The sequence below is a fragment of the Chiloscyllium punctatum genome, chromosome 42 (assembly GCF_047496795.1).
Source record: "Chiloscyllium punctatum isolate Juve2018m chromosome 42, sChiPun1.3, whole genome shotgun sequence".
In the NCBI taxonomy this organism is placed as follows: Eukaryota; Metazoa; Chordata; class Chondrichthyes; order Orectolobiformes; family Hemiscylliidae; genus Chiloscyllium; species Chiloscyllium punctatum.
This window is the reverse complement of record NC_092780.1, coordinates 16,849,112-16,863,738: the sequence shown is the minus strand read 5'-3', so window position 1 is coordinate 16,863,738 and position 14,627 is coordinate 16,849,112. Positions and strand designations below refer to the sequence as shown.

The 14,627-nt window shown below is 40.6% G+C and overlaps 1 protein-coding gene across 1 annotated transcript in view; it reads left to right on the top strand.

Moving 5' to 3' along the window:
• cavin1b (caveolae associated protein 1b) overlaps positions 1-14,373 on the top strand; it is a 58,299-nt gene extending 43,926 nt beyond the window's left edge. Inside the window, exon 2 of the mRNA XM_072561521.1 lies at positions 10,653-14,373. Coding sequence (XP_072417622.1) covers positions 10,653-11,384 — 732 coding nt within the window. The 3' untranslated portion in view covers positions 11,385-14,373. The remainder of the gene's footprint in view (positions 1-10,652) is intronic.
• The last annotated feature ends 254 nt before the right edge of the window (positions 14,374-14,627 follow it).

Below are 14,627 nucleotides of genomic sequence, written 5' to 3'. Positions count from 1 at the left end.
TCTTTCTGTGCTAGCCCCTTGGCTCCAGGGTCCACTGGGTAATGAGTTGTAAGTGTGCTCCTAATCCACCTGCTTTGTTTGAGTGGGAGATGTTTAAAAATGCAAGTTGGAATCCTATATGGCCATAGGAGCTTGATTGCAACATTGAAGTACATTTACTGGGAACTATTGTTAGCCCATGCATGCAACCACCCCTACACTTACTTCCCCACCACACACCCCCACACCCCCACCCCCACACACAGACACACAGAGATACAGCCACCCTCAACCCCCACCCTCCACACATACATGCATACACAATCTCACACACACGCATGCACACTTTACAGACCCTGTCTAACCTCCCAGTTCACACAGAATAAGATTTGGCAATTCCCATCCTCCCACAGCAGCTGAGCTCTACTAAGGGCTCCTGTGCTTTCTAGTTGCCTTCAAATGGACACCATTCTCTCCATTTTCTCACCGAATCTTTTGCCTCCTGCAGTAAGATAAGATGTCATAAAATCAGGTCTAGACTCATGTGAATGAACATTAGCAGGCTCTATTAGACATAAATAGAGACAAGGGAGGGTAAGAGAGGACATGTTCAGGAGTCCCCCTGACAGATTCAGGTTCTGGTTCCAAATGATCTGATGTTAATCTGACACTGCTGCTTTTGCACATGGTCTGCAGCTATTCTTAGAGTAAAGGTAGACTTAGCTGAAAATGTGTTGCTGGAAAAGCGCAGCAGGTCAGGCAGCATCCAAGGAACAGGAGAATCGACGTTTCGGGCATGAGCCCTTCTTCCTGAAGAAGGGCTCATGCCCGAAATGTCGATTCTCCTGCTCCTTGGATGCTACCTGACCTGCTGCGCTTTTCCAGCAACACATTTTCAGCTCTGATCTCCAGCATCTGCAGTCCTCACTTTCTCCTTAAGGTAGACTTAACCCTTTCATCCACAACTCCACTTTCATGAGCTCCACTTGCTGAGTCCAGAGACCATCTACAATCTTTCTGTTTTAAATTAACCTTTACTTCTGGAACTGTTGGATAGTAAATTCAAGGCATCTTCCTGTTCATGTGGACTTGAAAATCTCCCCTCTAAATCTTTTAAGCCAGGCTAAAAAATCAGTTGGTGAGGGAGCAGAAACACAATGCCTTCAGTCACTGTCATTCACTTTCATTCTCGGGGAGTGAGTTTTCACATCTGGACATTGCCCAGGTATTGGTAGTCAAAAGAGTTTGATTGAAGACTAAATTCACTATTGCCCTTACTGAAGAAAATGACAAAGGACTCTGTCTTGATATCTCTCAATGCAAAGACAATTGCTTGTGTTGGACATGGCCCTTCTGCTAATCTTTTCCAAACAAGCAGAAGAAACATGTTTCCCTCAGGGACACATACCTTCACATCACTTCCAATGATGAACAAAATATTTTCCAGAAGTTTCCTGCAACTTCTGACAAGAACAGAGTTGTTCTGCTTCTTCCAGACATGCAGCTACAATAACTCTAAGCATTTTGAGATTCAATTTTGATTTGTTGTTGACTACATTGTTTCATTTCCTTGGCTTCCTCTTTATAGTCTCCCTGCTCAGTGCACCAAACCATTGCTAAGAAGGTAACTCATTCCCAGATCAATCTTATTCTGTAACCATCTAAATTTGAGTTGCTGAAAGTAGGGGGCATTGGGAGCCCCTGTCTTGGAGACTCAAACTTACACCTTCCCTCTCCACAAACTGATGTCACCCCACCCCTGGGTCCTGCATCTTGATGCCCAGCCTGGATACTCAGAGCCCCATCCCAATTAGCACTAGTTAGAATTCTAACGGCATCATCTCCTTTTACAAAATACATGCACATCCAGTCAGTGGTGATACCCAATTGAATGCATCTTGGAAGCAAGAGGGATTGTTACACAGAGCAACAGCCAGATCCAGTCAAGAATTTGGGAGAAATGTCTCCAATGGAGAGTAGTTGCCATCCACTAGAAGATAGACATAGGTGCATGTAGTGGATGCTGGATCAGTACATGAGGGAGAACAGAAGGAAAGATACTCTGATAAAAGTGAAATGAACAAAGCTTCAATGAAGTTCGTAATATTAAGACTTACTTAACCTCTGTTGAACCAAAGAGCCGATAACTCCAAGTTTGATTCCAGCCTTGGGTAACTGTCTGTGTGGAGTTTGCACATTCTCCCTGTGTCTGCGTGGGTTTCCTTCCACACTCCAAAAATGTGCAGGTCAGGGTGAATTGGCCATGCTAAATTACCCATAGTGTTAGGTGCATTAGTCAGACGGAAATGGGTCTGGATGGGTTACTCTTCAGAGGGTTGGTGTGCTGTAAATTCAAAGTAAAATGCCACGTATCACAGTTGTTTCATTGCAAGTACAGTAATGAGATAATTTAAGTTAATTCAACTTTAGTTAATTCAATTCAGAGCTGGAAAATTCCTTTCATCAACTTGCTTGTAAGCTTGGCAAGGATGCAAAGAAAAGCTTTGAATCTCGAAGCTTGCAATTAGAATTAGGGTGTACCCTCCCCTGTTCCCTTTTTTCATTTGGACCTTTGTAGTCTCAGCTTCTATACATCCCCCCTTCCACCCACACCCCTAAGGCCAGATTTGGTTCCTTTAAAATAAATCTCCTGAAGTTCAAACAACAGTTTCTGTGTTAGTTTTAAGTTTAAGTAGCAAGTTTATAGTTCTGAAAAGTGTGGAACAGTTAAAGAAAGATTTTCCATCATAATTTTTGGCCCTTTAAAAAGAAACAAATGCAGGCTGTTTTTACTTTTTCTACTCCTGCTATGTTTGCAACTATGAAAAACAAAATTTTAAAATGTGTTTTTAGTTTATTTAAAAGCACCCACTTGGACAAAATTAAAGTCAGATAAATGATATCTGTACATGTTTGTGTCTGACACACAGAAATCTTTAAAATTGAGTACAAGTTGCAGGAGTTCAGCTTTCTCATCTCATTGTTTGACCTCCAGTCCAAAGATGATTGAACCTGCACACCCAGTTTATCTTAATAAGTATCCACACTTGGGAGCTGTCGAATTACATTAGGGGCAGCCTGGTGGCTCAGTGGTTAGCACTACTACCTCACAGCACCAGGGATCCAAGTTTGATTCCAGCCTTGGATGACTGTCTGTGTGGAGTTTGCACATTCTCCCTGTGTCTGCGTGGGTTTCCTTCCACACTCCAAAAATATGCAGGTCAGGATGAATTGGCCATGCTAAATTACCCATAGTGTTAGGTGCATTAGTCAGACGGAAATGGGTCTGGATGGGTTACTCTTCAGAGGGTCGGTGTGGACTTGTTGGGCCAAAGGGCCTGTTTCTACGTTGTCGGGAATCTAAAAAAAAATTAAGGCAGTGATCTTGCAACTTAAAAGGAAATAAATTCTTGTATTCACTTCTAACAACCACTTTCAAAGTGCCTTATCGCTGAAGAGGTAGTTTTTGATGTATATTCATTGCCGTAATGTAAGGTATGCAGTAGAGCTTACTCCCATAAGCAGCAATGTTATAATGATGTGATGATCTGTTTTTCTGATGTTGATTGAAGAATAATTATTGACCAGGACACAATGGAGAGAGAGATTGCTCTCTTTTCTCTTTTGTCAGTTTTGCCATAAGATCTTTTCCATCCAGATGAACAGCCAGACGGGACTGTGGCTTCACATGCCATCAGAAGATTAGCTCCTCTGACAATGAAACACTCCATTAGCAGGGCACTGGAGTGTCAGTTCTGTTTTTTTCATGTCAGGAGCAGTACTTGAAAACAGACCTTTGTGATTCAGAAGTAAAGGGTGCCAAGAACTCAACCACAGCATCACACAATGTTACATCAAAGTTAATTGTCATTACAAATTCTTATGTTCACCATTGTAATGGCTAAAGAAACATCATTACAACAGAACACTTTAACAGCAACGTATCTTTTTAGATTAGATTCCCTACAGTGTGGAAACAGGCTCTTCAATCCAACAAGTCCACACTGACCCTCCAAAGAGTAACCCATCCCCCTCTGACTCATGCACCGAACAACTGTGGACAATTTAGCATGGCCAATTCACCTGACTTCACATCTGTGGAATGTGGGAGGAAACTGAAGTACCCAAAGGAAACCCACACAGACATGGGGAGAATGTGCAAACTTCACACAGACCAAGGTTGGAATTGAAGCTGGGACCCTGGCACTGTGAGCCACCATGCCGCGATTCAGGTTAAAATTCTGTCATGATAATGAAAAAATGAAATCGACTGCAGACATGAAACATCCAAAATAAAGGGGTTGAATCATTGTGAGTTAGATCAGAAATCCACCTGAATCGTTTTTGCTAAGTGTTCCCCAGAATTTTATTTTTCAAAATTTGTTCTCAGAATGAGGCATATGTTTCAGTACTTAGTTATTGTCACCAGAGGGCACATGTGAGCTATGTAAATTCATTTGTCATTTGTTGATCTAACACTAGTATAGATAGGACTCTGCAATTATCAAAACCTTGATGACGGCAATTTAAAATTCTCTATGTTATTGTTAATTGCCTAAAAAATTCCATCTACAAAACTGAGCAAAGAGATGAGAGGACTGTTTTCAGGCAGACGCTGGCTGTAGTTTAACTATCTTCCTGGGTACTTTAATTTTCAATGTTTTTTATTGTTGAGAGCAAACAGACAATCCCAATCTCATACTTCCAGCATTAAGCATTCACTAAGCAGAGTTACAGGGAGCTCCTCTATGGCCGGTTAAGGTGTGACCCACAGCATTGTACAGCTGCCAGTATCATTCTGATCAGTTTATTGCATGCAGCTTAGTGGCATGTTGTAAAGATTACAATCTTATCCTATACATCAGCAAAATGAAGGAGCTGGTCATCGAGTTCAGGAAGCGGAGTGGAGGATATGCTCCTGACCTGTATCAATGGGGCTGAGGTGGAGGTGATTGAGAGCTACAGGTTCCTCAGAGCAAACATTACAAATTGGCCCTCGATTAGCTGGGTATGTGTGCAATCATTCAAACTGCACCATTCCATTCTCTTGTGCAGTTCTGGACAGAGTGTTCATTGATATCGCACCAATGATGGTGGCAGACCTGAGACATCAGTGACAAACCCCCACTCGGTTGATTTTCGGAAGAGGGCGGCATTAGAGCTCCTGCCCCTCCCCTCCCCGACTTCCGGGTTCAAAACAATTGCCACATCAAGGTGCATCTTCCCCCTTTGTACCATCACAGCTTTGTTGCTCCTTTTCAAAGACACTGGGCTCCCTCACTGATGGAGGTCAGGGTGGGTATCTTAGTGACGGAGTACAAACATTGACACCTGAACTGTCATTGTGAGTCCTGAACTGACTAACCCCGCAGTGTAATCAGGATGATCCTGCCCTGAGCTCAACTGCGTTACACAAGGCGGCAGAATGTGGGGTTACAAAGCGGCCTGTTTAATTCCCCTGAATGATGATGTTCTCAGAACAGATTCTGGGGCTTCCTTTCACGGAGGTGAAAGTTACCGCGACGATTTTAAAACTGTGCGCCCAGCAACAGGAGATTGAGCTCCACTGCCATCAAATTAGCTGATAGGGTAAAATACATAATCGTGCAATACAACAGCTTATCACTGCTCTCAAACGTTTTGATTGTACGCTAATATGGGTGGGTTTTTCCCTTCTGCTGTTCATGCTGTCACTGGCAGTAAATTTGTTCTCACCTCCTCCGGGGAAAATCCCTGTGGGCATTTCTTTGTAAATGTCCTTTTAATGTTTTTTTTCATCCTTTAGATTTATTTGAAAGTTTGAGCGATTGTTTGATATTGCAAGGCCGATGAAGAATTTACATGCTGCTGTGAGAGGCGTCAATAATGTGTCAGTTTGCGGCACGAAACTTATGGCCACATTATGTTGCGAGAGAGGTATCAGTGGGTATCCCACGACTGCTCAGCTCTGAGAAATTAAGCAGATCAAAGGTCACCCGGAAACAGAGATTTTGGCACAAGATTTTACCTTCAGTAGGAAACTTTGAGAGAAAGGACAAAATGAGCATTTACAATAGTCCTTTTCAGATTGTTGAATACCTCAATGCTGCATTGTACAGAAAAAAATACAGCGAGGAAGGGATGAAGGTAGAGATGGGCTTGGAGAAGTTTGAAGAAAGCAACCTCTTCAGGCCAGTGTGCAGTGGGGGATCCAAGCTGCTTGACAGATACAACCAAGCTGATGTTGACATTGTGGAAAACCTTTGGACTGGGAAATGGCGAGTCACAAAGTGCCTTGTGACCAACCCCGTTGTTGAATGGCAAGGTTTGAACTACAAAATAGACAGGCAGGAGGCTGGAAGAACACAGCAAGCCAGGCAGCATCTGGAGGTGGAGAAGTAGACGTTTCGGGTGTAGCCCTTCTTCAGTTACACCTTCTCCACCTCCTGGTTTGCTGTGTCCTTCCGGCCTCCTGTCTGTCTATTTTGGATTCCAGCATCTGCAGTTTTTTTTGTCTCTAACCTGGGTTTGAACTACTACACCGAGAGTAGTAGTTCTTTGATAAACAGGTTCAGGATATAGACGAAAAGGTTATTATTCAAAGATGTGAATAGTAAGCCGACATCAGAAATGATGTAAGAGATTGCATGTTAACAGAACCTGGAGAGAGAAGTTCTGGTGTATAGTCTAATATTAAGCCTCATGGGGCACATAGTCAGCAGAATTTTAAGTGGATGGGGAATCAATCTTACCAACAGCTTAGACAAGTAATCTCTTTAGATCCTACCAAGGACACAACCTCTACTATCATCCATCACCATGACAACAGACTGCAGAGGCCAGGACTCTGGTGCAGCCAACTTCCACTGCTGGGCCCTTGATTAAATCCCCTCTACAGTGTTTGAGAGACACAAACAAAGCTACACATTACCAAAGAGAGGTCCCTCGACAAACTTCATGGCAGACGTATCACCTTCAATTCAGCAAAAAGAAATGCTATCACTTGGCTTTGGGGGATAATTTTTGCTAAATAAATAAGAAATAAATTGTAGCGGTGACAATATTGTGATGATTCATGCCACTTTAGCAGTCAGCCAAGGAGGTGTTAAGGTAGAAAGTCCTTGCTTTAAACAGAAGCCTTTTGCATCAGTAACATCATTTCCCTTTCATCATGTCTCTTGTGTCCCAGGCAGAACTCCCACTGCTGCCAGGGTGTCAACTAGCCTCATAACATGGGCACTGATTGATCCATCTGCACCCTCAGGCCACCCACTGCCCCCAATAGGACTGTGATCCCAGAGGTTGGTTTTCAATTGACCAACGCTTTGAGGTCACACCTAAAGGCCTGTGATTGCTGCAAGAGGGGGTCAGGAACTGAGAAAATGGTTCCAAAGACTGAAAACTTTAAAGTCCAGAAGATAGAGCCCACGATAATCAAATTAAACATACTGAGGTCCGCTAAAACATAACAGAACAAGTCTCAGATCATCAATTTGTGCGGTGTTGGATATCAGGAGAGTTCTGCTTTCTTTCTCTGAATACTGTCATGGAATTTTCTAGTTCCTGAGAAGACAAAGAGAACCTTGGTGCAACATCAAGCCAGAAATCTAGCCCCTCCCTTGTACTACACTCAGGTTGTCTGCCTATATGTCTTCTCAAGTTTCTAGAATGGACCTTGAATATGACCCTTCTGAGTCAGTAGTGAGACTATGAAGGCCAACACACATAAGATAACTTCCCTCAGTGTTTACAGTGACAATCAGTCCTCATCCATCATTTGCTGAATGTCCTATTCCGTATTCGATCAGTAGCAAAATGAGCCATGCTCAAAAACACCTCTCCCAGAGGGAAACACCAGTAAAAATAACCAATGACACATAATGGTCCAATTCATTTTGTATCTTCAAAATGGAGGGTCAGTGTGACCAGTATTTTCATTTCCAAGTAGAACTGGTTTTTTTTATTGACTTTCCCCTGGGGCTGTACAGATTAATCCTTGGATTAAATTATAAGTACTTCCCCTGAGATCATCTTGCTTGCTGATTCATAAAGTAAATCTACTGGCCAAATTGTCACATTTGAGGCAGCTATCAAAAGGGATGTACTTTCAATTATTTGTTCACACAACGTAGATGTCACAGGTTAGGCCCCATTTATTGTCCATCCTGAACTGCCCTTGAGCTGTTCGGGAGGGACTCTCAAGTTTTTGAACCAATGATAATGAAACACAGCAGTACATTTTCCAAGTAAGGCTAATGTATAATGGAATGAAGAGTTTCAGGGATAGTGGTGTTCCCTGTTCAGTCATGTGTATGGCATCTAACCCCAATCAGCCTCAGAAGTACTGATTTTTGAGTCCATGGTCCTTTTTGTAGGAACTCTTTAAGTTTAGCTTAGTTGATACAAACATTCTCTCAAGACTTTGCTGAAACTTTTGCCTCCTTCCAGTTCTCCCTGCACAATCATATGACACAAATATCATCATTAAATCATGAGACATCATTGTCATTATACAGACTGTTATTGTCTCATTATGTTATTTTTCCAACTACCTGTTGTCCTTCTCCATTTATTTTATCATGCGGCTACAATATACCTGTCCAATTTTCATTTTGCCAGTTGATGCCAGCTGTGCTGGAATAGTTTTAGTGGTGACGAAGTTGGCTCTGGGGCACAAGTCCTCAGCACCATAGCGAGGATGATGTCAAGAGCCAGAACCTTTAGCTGTGTCCAGTGACCACAGCTCCACTTAATATTATGTGGAATCATTCGAATTGGTTGGAGATTTGTGTCTGTGATGCACAAGACTCAAAAGGTCTGCTCAGCATGCCTGGCTAACGGTGATTGCCAAAGCATCAGCCTTGCACTCAGATGTTAGGATTCTTCCATCTTTGACAATGGCTGTGCAGTGAAGCCTTGTGTCTTTTGTCACACCATTATCCCTGTCATTCATCACTGGGATGTGTTGGGACTTTGATCTGAGTTGTTGATGATAGGATTTGCTTTTAGCTCTGTCTCTGTTGTTTCCTGCGTTTAAATTAAAAAAGAAACCCTTGTTGTAGCTTCATTGGGTCGCCACGGCATTTTCACTTCTGCCTCCTGCTTCTCCTGCTGTGCTCTCTCCACTCCTCATTGAACTAGTGTAAAGACCATGTTTGATTGTAATGAGAGATTGGATGATATATCAGGCTGCGAGCTTCGTCGCCACAAAGATTAAAAATCACACAACACCAGGTTATAGTCCAACACTAGCTTTCAGAGCGCCGCTCCTTCGTCAGGTAGTTGTGGAGGACACAATTGAAGGAGTGGCGCTCCGAAAGCTAGTGCTTCCAATTAAACCTGTTGGACGATAACCTGGTGTTGTGTGATTTTTAATTTTGTTCACCCCAGTCCAACACCAGCATCTCCAAATCATGTCCACAAAGATTGAGTGGGATTCCCAATCCTGCTATGGGCATGCCTCTGCGGGCAGGTCAATTAGTGAGAATAAGTTCAAGTATGTCCTCCCCCTTGTTTTTCTTTCCAGCTGCTGGCTGAAATCTCCTACAAGATGTGGTCAATAAGACTACAAGATAGAGGAGCAGAATTAGACAATTAGAGTCTGCTCTGCCATTCAATCATGGCTGACGTTTCACAGCCCCATTCTCCTGCCTTTTCCCTATAACCCTTGATCTCCTTACTAATCAGGAACCTATCTCTCCCTGTTTTAAATACACTCAATGAGTTTCACAGATTTGCCACCCTCTGGCTGAAGAAATTCCTCTTTATCTTAGTTCTAAAGGATTGTCACTTCAATCTGAGGCTGTGACTTTGGATCCTAGACTCTCCTACTGGTGGACTATAGGTCCACTCTATCCAGGAGAGTCAGAGTTGAAAAGTGTAGCACTGGAAAAGCACAGCAGGTAAAGCAGCCTCTGAGGAGCAGGAAATAGATGCTTCAGGCATAAGCCCTTCGTCAGTAATGTCATTCTGGACGAAGGGTATATGCTCAAAGCATCAACTCTTCTGCTCCATTCCATCGAGGCCCAGCTTGGTCAGTATTGGAATAACTGAGAAACTCTTGGTGATAGGCAATTAGATGAGTGAGCCAGAAAAATTTTCTTACTCTTGCCTCCCTCAACACTTCTTCCAAATGATGTTCAAAATGAAAGATTCATCAGCTGAGGAAGGGCACTAGGTGATAGTTGACATGAGGGTTCCTTGCTCATTCCTGTCTGTAACTTTGTGAGGTCTGGAGTCAATGTTGCAGACTCTAAGGATCACTCATGCCCAAACACACATCAATGATAGTTTTGTGGCCATATTACACTAGTTTCATAATTCTAGACTTATTTAATTAACTATAATAAAATCCCCAATTCTTCAACACTTCTATAATATGAATGGCTGTCATGTCTTGCCCATTCTACCTCCAATGAGGGACCAGGTATCCTGCCCATTCATTCCCCTCCTCTATGCCACGACTACAAGAGAAAAAAAAAACAAAAGGAATGCTGGACTGGAGAGCACATCACAAAATATCATAATTAATCAAGCCCTGTCTTGTTGATAGATATTAGGATTCCAGCTATAGTGGAAACAGTGAGCTAATCTGAATAATATATTATCAAAAACTGTAAGTGAATAGCTTTTATAGGATGTTTGTCAAAGGAACAGACATCGTTTGCTATAATATTGCATTTTATATCTTTCAGGATGAAACACCAATGCCTGCAAGACTAAGCCTGAGCAAATCTGTAAAAGAACACATGAAAGCACCAGAAGGAAGTGAAGAAGGAAGAGAACTTGCGATCAATGAGAACCACCCTGAAGGTGAAGCAATCTCACTCTCCTCTGATGAAGAGGTGGAACTCGAAGTCATTGAAGAGGAGACAACTGCAGTTCGCCTGAAAAAAAGCAGCATGAAACGTGTGGATGAGTTCAAGAAGGCATTCTCCAAAGAGTCGGTGGAAAAGGCTAAGCAAAGGACAAGGGATAACCTACTGAAGACCAAGATGAAAACCAAGCAGAATATGGAGAGGACCAGACAAGCAACAAGGGAAAACCTGCAAAAGACAAAGCACAACTTTGAAAAGAAGATGAACAAGCTTGGCAACAAGATAGTAACACAAGAAAGGAGAGAGAAGTTGAGAGACTCACGAGCAAGACTGAAGAAGTCCTTTACACCGGATCATCAGAAAACGGCAAGGTGTCGGACAACTGTCTATAGAATTCCGCCATTTACATTTTGGGTTAAGAAGATGAGAGATGGAGATGTGGTGGTCCAAGAGGTGGAGATGATGGAAGGCCAGGGAGAGGAACACATGACAGAAAATGAAGACAACACTGAGCTCCTCATTGAAGAAATCCCTGAGGAATCACTGGAGGAAGATAGAGATTCAGAGGAGACCGAACTCCTGCTGCTTCAGAAAAGAGGAGTAGAGTAATGACTTTATTTCATGGATGTGATGTCATGTCACTCTTGCTCGTTGGCTAAAGCAAATAAGCTGAAGTGGAAGAGTGAAATGTTTCGGCAATAGTTGATTGTTAAAGTATGGGTAAATTAAGAAATGACTTTTATGCAACCTGGTAATCTTAGTCCTGGTTCCAACAACGTGTGGTCAGCAAACATTGCTCTGATTAAATAAAGCAAGCTGTATCCTCTTCCCCGGTAAAATTCTGAACAGAATTTAATGTTCAAATCATTGCAATTTGAAGACTCAGCCTTCTAAATGTACACTTATGTGTTTTTAATCTAAAGTTTTGAGCACATTAAATAATAATTTGACATAAAGGGCATCAATGTTGTTTTCAAAGAAAATTCATGCTTGCTTTCCAATCTGATATGAAAACTTATAATTTTGAAGATTTTAATTTGTAATTTTGGAGAGAAGCTTGTATATAATGAAAATTTTTAAAGGTAAAGACATTTTTTCAACTATTATGAAGATTAACGTAAGTCATCGTCAATCAGAGTTTACTTTCTTTTAGAATTTATAATCTTATTTTGCTAATTAGTTACTTTCCCAAGCAACGTGAAATGTGATATTGTACTGGCCGACTCTATCAAACAATAACAAACTTAATCTCAGCAATATTAATAAAACTCGGTGAAAAGTGAGATGTTATTTGCCTTTTCCAGTTGGCAACAAATATTATTAAGTCTAGAACATTGCCATCCAGAACTAAATCATCAAGCAGCAATGCAGAATAAAATGTAGCTCAATAGCCTTTCTAACCTAAGTTTAGAGTACATTAGCTTGTTGTAATAAATAGTAAAGAACAAATAGATAACACAGGCCAGGGTGTTAAAGGCTAAATTAACGTTGTTGTAAGCCAGGAATAGACTTGGCACATTAGGATGTGAAAAGAAGGCCAGAGAATGGGGAATGATTCCGAAGATTATTATGCATCATGTTACTATGGCAATGGAACTTCTTAAAAGTAAAACAAAATGTTGCTCTTGCCAACAAGTGAGAATGAGACGTTGTATGGCGTCAATGCTTTTTGTCTATAAAAAATGAAACATGTTCACATCGCTGGCGTATCAATTACATGGCCTACCTTACCTTTGCAGTTTTGTTTAATTTGCTTTCATACACAGTAACCATAGTAATAGGCAGAGGTGTAATGCATTGCATGTTACATTAAAACTGCATCACTCTTGTATAATAAATCCTTGTAGAATTTATATACATTCTGACATCAGTTTCCTGTTAGCAGCTACTTACAAATCATAGACGTTAGTTGATGCTTTGTGGAATTAACCTTTTAATTGCTGCAAAGCCGATTTTGCACCATATCCAAATACCTTTAAACATATTCCTTCAGTCTATAACTTTGCAGCATTTAATCGTACACTACTGTTTTTAAACTGCATTCAGAAATATACAAGGCTATTTTGCATTTATTTAGAATCTATTAAAAATCTTATATCTACATATACCGTTGTCTTTTTGCTACTGTAAATTCATTTGTATACATTTTTAATGGGAACACCACCTCTAAACCTGTCCTAGTGGAATAACATCCTCCCACCACTAGAAGCTTTGTGGTAACATTTTTGTCAGAGACCTCCAATCACAGCATGACAAGTTCACATTGGCAGTGCCCATTATAGATGTAGACAACACAAGTTATAGCAAAAACTAAACACAAAATATATAACTTCAAAATGACGACTGAATTACAACTATACTCTGTCATTAAACTACCTGCTTCCCATAACAGGGTACAGGCAATGCTCAGTCTTGCCTGAATATGTGTAACACCCTAAGTAAGCTTTTCCCAAACAAATTTAGAAGCAGGGCATATGTGATCATTAAACCTTGAAATTATACTGGACAGTATTTACAGATGAAAACTTCGTGTTTTTCATATGAAATTCTGTTGTCTGCTCATGTAATTAGTTCAATTGTTTTTAAGTCATTGGTTATTTTCTCTGCTCAAATAACAGACAAAGAAATTTTACACAAATTTATGAAGTTCTTAAAGCCAATACTGTGCAATTTAATTTCAATGTTGATATTTCAAATGTTGATTTAGCTTTGATTCCACAAACAAAAACTTCTGCTGGTATTCTATGCTATTTGGAAGTAGATAGTTCCAGTATTTTGGAATTATATATTTTGTGACTTGTAAATAGCAAACATGTTCCAAGCACAATATTTGAAAAATGCACAAAAACTTATTTAGCATATAAAAGCTTTCTGCCTGTTGGGAATAGTGTCATATCATAATGTTAAAGGAATTGGAAAAGGCCATTAGGGCTAATGTGTCTGACCCAAATAAATAGGTCAAACAGACGCAGCTCTCACCATATGTCACATTCTCACCCCTCCAACCTTTCCAAAAGCAAGCCCCGACTGTCTTTTGTTGCATTTATACCGTCAGTTTCAATGGTCTTTACTAATCCACAATATACCTCCTGTTGACCACTTTTCTGTTAATGCATAACTGATATACAGAGACACTTTGATATCTCTTTGCATCTTACAAATTCTCATTTAAAATTAGATTATTTTTATGGATCTATATTTTGACTTTATTTCAATGCAGTCATGTCTGAATGCAAAGCAATACTAGCTGCTCCATGCTTATAGTAGGTGCCTTACAGCAAAATCCAAATTTCCAAAGTGTACATTTCCAAAAAGAGTCAATAGCAATCTGAATGCAAACCAATAACATGTACTGGGAAAAAGTATAACTGTATTCTGAAGATCAGCATGAAGCAAGAAAACAGACATATAATATCTGTATGAAACAAACATATAGAAAAACAGAACTGATATTTAGCTTACATTTTTTTCAATACAACAGCAGTGTTTATGAATATACACTTCACAGCAGATTTTAAATCTTTGCCTTCTATATATTGTATTTTTCATGTGAGCAAACGCTTAACAATTCATAATAAAAACAGTCTCATGTACAAGAGGTCATTGTGTGCAAATCTGTATTACTGTTTTGTGTTAAGGTGTCCAGAGTAATATGATCATCACTTTCCAACAGGATGAGATGAAAGAACAACCATGTAATATGTACCTAATGTGGTTATTCTGTAATGGTATTCCTTACTCCTTTCTTTGATTTGATAACTTATTACCTAGATTAGATTAGATTACTTACAGTGTGGAAACAGGCCCTTCGGCCCAACAAGTCCACACCGACCCGCCGAAGCACAACCCACC